Here is an 8,146-nt window from a genome sequence, read left to right as displayed (position 1 = left end):
AGCTAGTTGTATTGAGATGCATATTAATCATGCAACAAAGACTTTGTGTAGTGCACTTGAGAACTGTTTTTGATCAATTGCCTTGCAGGAAAGGGGAAATACACGCGAATAACATTCACTATCAGCATCCAAATTCTGACCCAGATTGTTAAGTGCTGCTTAGTTTAACTGTCCAGACCCATTGTGTGTACAGTGTGTTAGGCTACATTCCCCGTTAGTTTCTCCCCGGGCAGCGGAGTGGAGAGGAGGGGCTGAGCCGTGCTGCACCGTGCAGCTTCTCACCTCTGACTGAAGCCCGTCTCCACCTTTCATCTCCCAACTTGTCCCGCGCGAGGATGGATGCGTTCCCCTGTGCTCGGGCCCGGTGAAAGTGTCAAAAAGAAGAAAGCGGTCATATGTGGGGAAACCATCGGTAACCGGAGTGTCTTTGGGCGTCGGTGATGTTTGCAATTGGTGACTGCAGAAATTTCCCCAACGTGTCGGCGAGTCGACAGACAGACCACTGCTTACTACTGGTGCGCTCTTGGAGAGGGAGAATGGACACGCGGATGGTTGCTCTCAGCGGCTGAAAGAACTGTTTTGGTTGCTTTAGTTCACAAACCGGAGACAGTAGATTGTCACAAAGTCGCACAGGTGAAAACAGGATTGATTGATTAATCGATTGCTGCTTTCGCTTGAGGAGGAATTCATGCGCCGATAGCTTCCACGGGGCCAATATGCCAGAATGGGTCCTCTACAGTATTTATTTCTCTGTGGACTCCTGTGCACCCAAACCCACGGTGAGTGTTCAAAAACATCCCTGGCTTTCAATCATGTTGAATTGATGTTTTGCTTTAGAAGAACTGACTGGGCTGTGACCCGAAGCATATTCGACCCATGCTCCTGTCAGTTCAAGTGCATCAAAAAGATATCGAGTCTAGTTTCCCGCGTTGTGTATATTAAATATGCTTTTCCTCTTAATTTCACGTTTTAAATCAAATGCAGCTTACTTGTGTGTCACAATAGTGGCAGTTCAATCAGTCCTGGTGTAATATAACGTTATATTGCCAGGCCAACTGCTCAATGGCTTTGCCAGACGAAAGTTGCTCATTTATTCATAAGGTCTGCCCTAATTGAACACATTTGTTACGTGAGTAAAATCTTTGGCAGCTTTAAAATTGCCATTTTCCCCCAAGTGCTCTGGTTTGAAATGTGTGCCAACATGAAAAATAACACTCCACATTTACATTTCTTTGTTCTCTCACAAAAAAAAGAGACCTTTTACTCTTACTTTAAACCCCTTTATCTCCCTAAATCTCATGGTCCTCCAAAAGTGCTGCCAACCTGTCATCTTTGAGACCGCACTTCCAGTTTTCTACAGTGGACTTATCTTGGGGTTATATTCTGTGTGGCCTGATGCAAAAGGTTGCTCAGGCAGATGATAGAGCTAACTGGATGTCCTGTAGCTGAAATGTCTAATGTGCCACGGAGAAGATGCTTACTCATAGTCTGTAAACTCATCCCTGACTGTCAGTGTGTACCAATTCCCCACACTGAACCTACTCTAATGCATCTTCACCTGCAAGAGACATATCTCAAGATCCTTGGCAGGTAGTGTTGTCCTTATCATGAGGTGTTTTGCACTGCTGCAGCCCATAGAGCATAAATCTGTGTCAATGGAGTAAACTGAAAGCAGGTATCATCAGCACGTAAAGTGGGTGTGGATTCAGGACACTTGAATTAATGGGTTGCTAGTTTATTCGCAACGGCAAAGTGGTGCAATCTGGAGCTATGCAATGCAATTTGAAGGCATTGCAATTAATCCTGCAGCATATTTGTGAGGCGTGTAGTTCAGGGAGATTGTGAGTGAATCTCAGGTCACTTTGGAGGCTTTGGTGCACATTGGACTGATGCTGTAAGGTGCTTTCTATCTTTTGTCCAACACCGAAATGCGCTAAAAGTTTATCAAAAACTGGATTAGTTACGGGTCTATTTCATCGTATTTAATAATTTAATAACAAAAAAAAAAGAATCCGAGGTAATAAACAGGCAACTTAGTGCGCCGAAAGTTCTAAGTTCTTGGACTGTCTGTAAGAAGTGGGAAATGTAATACTACTTAATGGTTTCTGAGTGTCTATCCCTGCGGTGGTACTGTAGGTCATCTATTAGGCAGGATAATGGCCAGCATTTACAGTCTGAGCATAATACAGTGTATATTACACAGACAGCCTCCCGTTTTTGCTGCCTGCATCCATCTTAAGTCTTCTATCAATACTACTGATTTTGAGCTTGAAGGGCTGACACTGACTTTGTGGCTGTGACATCTCCAACTTTATTTTCAGTCTTAGTAAGAACCTGAAAGACAGCACAGGAGCTGTTTGCTTGACAATCAAATGACTCTTTTGGTCATAAGCTGAAATTGAATTCCTTTGAGCTCTGCTGGTAGACAGATGTCACCTCAAAGTGACTTTTATTAAAGTGCTCCCCGCTTACAGGCAGCAAAACATGTGCTTTACCAGTTTTTTAGCAAGACCTTGAGTTCCAGCTTCAGCACCATGGACAGATCCACATAAGCAGACCCAGTGGCAGAGGCACAGAGTTGTGGGTGTAATGCAAAATGCTTAATGCTCAAAAAATATGCTCAATTTTTGCCAAAAGTGTATGAATCCTGATTTTAAGACAGCCAAATTATCATAACGTGTAGGTATAAATATAAGTCTGTTCAAATTGCCAGCATATAATTCAAGAAGACATATCCAAACATCCAAACATCCTTTTATCTCCTATCCCAGCTTATTCATATTCAGGGTCATGGGGTGCTGGAGCACACATAGAGCAAAAAGCAAGCTAACCCCCTGGACGGGTTGCCAGTCCAGAGCTAACAGACTGACAGGACCCCGCAGGACCTTCTCGCTGTTAGTTGACAGTACCAACCACTGAGCCGCTGAGCCGCCCACAACTTAAATCATCTCATTTCTATTCTGTTGTCTGACAGCACAAGTCTCAAACTCCACATTAGCAACAGTGGAGACGGGCTAATGGGACAACCAATTAAAAGAAGTCAGCGTTCCACCGAATGTGTGTTTGTTTGTCGATCCACACACTTAATCAAGAGGCACATGTATAGCGTTTTAAAAGCATGTGTTAAAAACAAAATGTATCACCAGGGTTTGGTTTGTTGATGCCAGCTAATGGAATGCTTTTGTCAACAAAGCTCTTAACATTATAGACTGTCACATCAATTTTGCTCACATTTGCAGCTTTATTTTGGTTGCTATGTAGCAGCCAATCATCACGGTTGCCTTTTACAATTTGCATGATTTGTCACCATCTGAAGCAAAAACACAAGAGACCGTGTCACATCATTTTCATTTATTTATACCTTATTTATTTTTTCCAGCTGTATGACAATCACACAAAAAGTCTGTTTCAGCTGCTCCAAAATCACACTCCAGGTTTGTTGGCATGCATACACGCTGTTTGGAAGAGGACGACCTTTTAACACAGACATCATAATGTGCTCATACACCATGAAACAGATGAGAGTCGTGATGCTGACATGTCTGTAAACAAACGCGGTGACTCTACATCTGGGTCATACCTTGGTGACATTTCAGTGACACCCTTAAACTGAGCTAAAGTGTTCCCACAGCCAAACAAATCGAAAGAATTAGCAGCACATGGGTTGGTAACTCCTCTTTTTCTATCAGGATCATCAGGAAAAGGCTTCCTTGTGACATTTGCTGAGGATCAAATCTAAATATTATGCAAGTTGGAAGTAATAATGTAGCGCTTAAGCAGGAAGAGAATTGCAAACTTTGCATATCTATGCTAATACAGCACAAAGTGAAAAATCCAATGTAGCAGTCGTTGTTCTACACCCACTGAGACAACATATTTGATGATGTCAGTGTTTGATGGAACGTGTTAATGAAAAAGCTAATGAGATGTAATGACTCCTCAGCTCCTGTCTGTGAAAGTAAATATGTGAGCCATGCGGAGTGTAGGAACACAGCACATAGTGCAGCAGCCAGGAAGAACCTGAATCTAATCAGCTTTCCTTCAAGGACTGTAATGCAATTATGCTATATAATGTTTTACCAACTCCATTTATAAATGTAAGTACACCTATACTGAACAGAGGCAGAAATATAGTGATACGGGGAGCATTCATGGGAACTATACGAACCATTTATTACATTTTTTGTCCTGTGTGCAGAGACTGTTCTGTTTTCATCTTACTTTATTTAATACTAGTTAACTAATTGGCAACTTCCTTTGCTGATACATGCTAGTTTTGCACTGCACTTTGATTATCTGTTTCCTAAATATACGTTTAAGTAGCTCACACTCTGTTTGGCCTTAGTTTCTACGTAAATAATTAACTTCATTCATCCCAAACATACTGTTGTTGCTCCCCTAGCCAAATTAAAATGCATTATTAATGATCGTAATTATTATTGCTTTTTCTTTAATGGAATTTTTGTCCTCTTCTTCCTCTCTAGGGTCTCGTCTTCGCCAGGAAGACTCCCCTCCCCGTATCTTGGAGCACCCCTCTGACCTCATTGTGTCCAAAGGGGAACCAGCCACACTCAACTGCAAGGCAGAGGGCCGCCCGACCCCTACGGTGGAATGGTACAAAGACGGGGAGCGCGTCGAGACGGACCGCGACACTCCCCGCTCCCACCGCATGCTGCTGCCCAGCGGCTCCCTCTTCTTCCTACGCATCGTCCACGGACGCAGGAGCAAACCCGACGATGGCAGCTACGTGTGCGTGGCCCGAAACTATCTGGGGGAGGCCATGAGCCGCAATGCGTCTCTTGAAGTAGCATGTAAGTCTCACTTTTCATCCCATCCCTGAGTGCAAAGGTAGAACTGTGGTCAGAGGAATCTCAGTGTTGCATGATGGGAAAATGGGAGAATTATTATGCAGTGTGTATTGAGGTCGTAACCTTTTGTAGGGTGTAGAAAAATGTGCGAACGTGTTAATGTTTGATCTGAAAAAGGTAGAAATATGTTAAATTAAGCATAACATTTTGGGCTGTTTTGCTTAGGGATCCACATGTAAGATGTCATCTGTCATAATATGAGCACTGTCACCTCTCTACTGAACCCACAAGTGTGTCTCTGTGTGTCTATGCTCAGCCATGTGTGCGCATTGTGTGTGTGAATATGTTTTCAGACTGCTAGTGAGACCTGTTTGGATGACCTGCTTGAGTAATGTATGGGCTGAGCTGTGAATGGCTCCGGGGAGGGAGAGGAAGAGGAAGAGGGGGCAGGATTTTAACCTAGCTGACTCCCCTTTCACTGTTTGGATTTGGAAAGATGCAGCCTGCTCCCAGCCAGTTCTCTCCCTGTGTGGGAGAGAGACGCTCTGGGCTATTCACATTTCCATTATGTGCTAAACTGAGCTGATTTCTTGCCATGAACAAGATGCACACACGCTCGGACGCACACACAGATATACACGCCGTGCACACACAAACACTCACACTGTCTCTGCTGCTCGCTCTGCATTTCTCACTTTAAGGGAGATTTTGTACACAAACAAATATGTGAGGAAATTCAAGTGAATGGTGGGGTGATATTTGATATTAAATTTGCAGAATATTTCACCAACCAAGCATTTCTGAATGCTTCTCAAATTGAAGCCCTGGTTTGATTCGTAAAATAAGCCCTAATCTTTACCCTTTGACATATACTATAGTGTGTTGTAATGGGCTTCTCCTCATTTGACATTTGGTGTTCATAATGCTGGTTGCTAAGTTTTCCCTCTTTCTGGAGTCTGTGTAGCTGTAAGGAGAAATCAAGGACAGAGATGCCAAGATGCCATTTTTCCTTTCTGATACTAATTTCAATATATGCACTTGTACATCACACTACACCAAATACCAATGCCATACCAGTGGGACAAAATATATACATGTTATTCAACAGCTGAGGCCTGTACTACGAAGCAAGCCAAGTATACTACTAACCCCAACTAGGGGTGGGAATTGAAAACCGGATCCGACTTAGAACTGGTTCCAATTGATAAATTCCATCGGAATTGTACACCTCAAATGTTATCGATTCTTCTTAATGATTCATTTCCCAGCACACCGTCACGTCGCGGTAAATTGCATTACGTCACACACTCTGCGACGCAAAACTCCTTGAACCATGAGGACACATGGGTTAGGAAACAAAATACTTTGAATTTGGAGAGGAAAAACGCTTTTCCTCTCCAAATTCAAAGTATTTTCCTCCAGGCTCCAGGACGTCAAGGGCGCACGTCCGGACTCACACGGCCGAAAATGAGGCACCGAGAGCATGTAAAATACCTCCGCGATGACCCCCGGAGGAAAAGCGTTTTTCCTCTCCAAATTCAAAGTCTTTTCATCCAGGCTCGAGGGGCCACGTCCGGACTCATGTGGCCGAAAATGAGGCACTGAGAGCGGGGAAAATATCTCTGCGATGACCCCCGGAGGAAAAGCGATTCCAAACTCACGCAGCCGAGAATGAGGTCAACCTATTGTTCAGTATGTTCAAGTTGAATATGTTCATGTTCAGTCTTTTGCAGACATAATTTTGGAAAAAGCAAAATGGTTCCTTTTGGTGCGGAAAACTGTAGAACTGTTTTTTTCCCCCTCAAAAAAATACTCAGGAATCGTTAGGAGAATTGATAAGGAATTGGATTGATAAGCGGAATCTACAATGGCATTGACATTGATAAAATCTTATCAATTCCCACCCCTAACCCCCGACAGAGATCGGGTTTAGCAGTTATCAACATGGTACATCAACCCATAGTTACTGTTCGCACGTTCTCATTAATGGAGTTAGCAACATTTGGCCAATCGCAACATGAACAAGTCTGCCATCAGCAGATCAAACTACTCTCCACACTCAGAGCAAAGACTCAATGATCCAGACTAAAATCATCACAGCTGCATTTTCTAAAATAAAGGAAGAACTGGCAGGAGAATTAAAAAACGCTGCAAAAGAGTGCAAATTAAGGCTTATAATATCACTTTCTCATCATTAGAGCACGATACATCTGACTATGATAACTCCTGTTTATTCCCTTACACTAATTTGCTGTTCTGATTTATTCTTGTAGCATGTCAGTTTTATTTCAGCTACAGCCCTAATAGGATCAAAAGGAGCAGTATGGAGATAATAATGATGAATATGTAAACATGATTTAAAGTGATAAGCAAAAGTAATATTACATCTAATGAGTACAATAACTTCATGCTCTGATGCTATCCTATTACAGTCTCTGTCGAAGGATGATATGAAGATAACAAGTAGTTAATATTTCTCATATGTAAAGTCATAAAGAAAGAAAAGGTCCTGCTGGTCTTTGTCAATGACCTGTCTGTGTGCAGTGTTTTTTCAGAGGATGATTCCTTACCCGGAATGTTACCTGCTCCAGAATGTTGGGTGTTAAGCTTCAGTTAGCATGTTGATCTACTACTACCTTGGTGGTACTGAAAACTTGGAGGTAACCCTGAAGTTACCTCGATGACCGCAAACCCTGCTTCATAGTACTGGCCCCTGGTGGCCCATAATACAAACCTAAATCCTCTTCAGAAACAGCTGTGCCACCCTGTGATACCAAAGCCTTGTATGCTTTACTCATCCCCATTTTGCTGCTGGGGCTTTCCAGTGAAAAGTGTTCCCAAATTGCTGACATTTCCCCATCTCTGGCTAACTTAACATTGTCTTCTAGCTCCACGCTGACATATCCTGAAAGTGTGTGATAATACACCTGAAATGAGTTCTTTTTAGCTGCTCTGAAAAAAGTAGTTTCCTTGGCTAGTAATTATAAATCCAATGGGGACGCTTGTGCAGAATTGCTTTGTGAGTTATTGTTTAGTAGAGGTGAGGAAAAAAGTTGTTTTTAACAGCTTTTACAGTACGGTTTTGGATTGGTACCCAGACCTTCAAACTTGCCAGTGCATTTTTAGACATTAATAGAGGAGTTTCCAACACTGAAACCAGACTCAGAGCGACAGTAATCATGGAGGAGGGAGGAAAGAAAAACCCAGACAAGTGTCCTGAACCCTAATAGCAATTAAGTCTAGACATTATCTGACATCTTTGAGTTTTTTTTTGCTCCACATCCTCTCTTTGCCTTATTGCCTTTTCCACATTAGAGACTTGTGTTTCTATTGTCTTC

General features: G+C 42.6%; 1 protein-coding gene across 3 annotated transcripts in view; it reads left to right on the top strand.

Moving 5' to 3' along the window:
* Nucleotides 1–277: 277 nt before the first annotated feature.
* The window catches only part of LOC117813387 (roundabout homolog 2-like), a 112,528-nt gene continuing 104,659 nt past the window's right edge, over nt 278–8,146 (top strand). For all 3 annotated transcript variants that reach the window (XM_034684574.1, XM_034684572.1, XM_034684571.1), the window contains exons 1-2: nt 278–779; nt 4,485–4,811. In XM_034684574.1, coding sequence (XP_034540465.1) covers nt 725–779; nt 4,485–4,811 — 382 coding nt within the window. In that variant the 5' untranslated portion in view covers nt 278–724. The remainder of the gene's footprint in view (nt 780–4,484; nt 4,812–8,146) is intronic.

This window comes from Notolabrus celidotus, chromosome 5 (genome assembly GCF_009762535.1).
Source record: "Notolabrus celidotus isolate fNotCel1 chromosome 5, fNotCel1.pri, whole genome shotgun sequence".
Taxonomy (NCBI): domain Eukaryota; kingdom Metazoa; phylum Chordata; class Actinopteri; order Labriformes; family Labridae; genus Notolabrus; species Notolabrus celidotus.
This window is presented reverse-complemented; position numbering and strand designations above follow the sequence as displayed.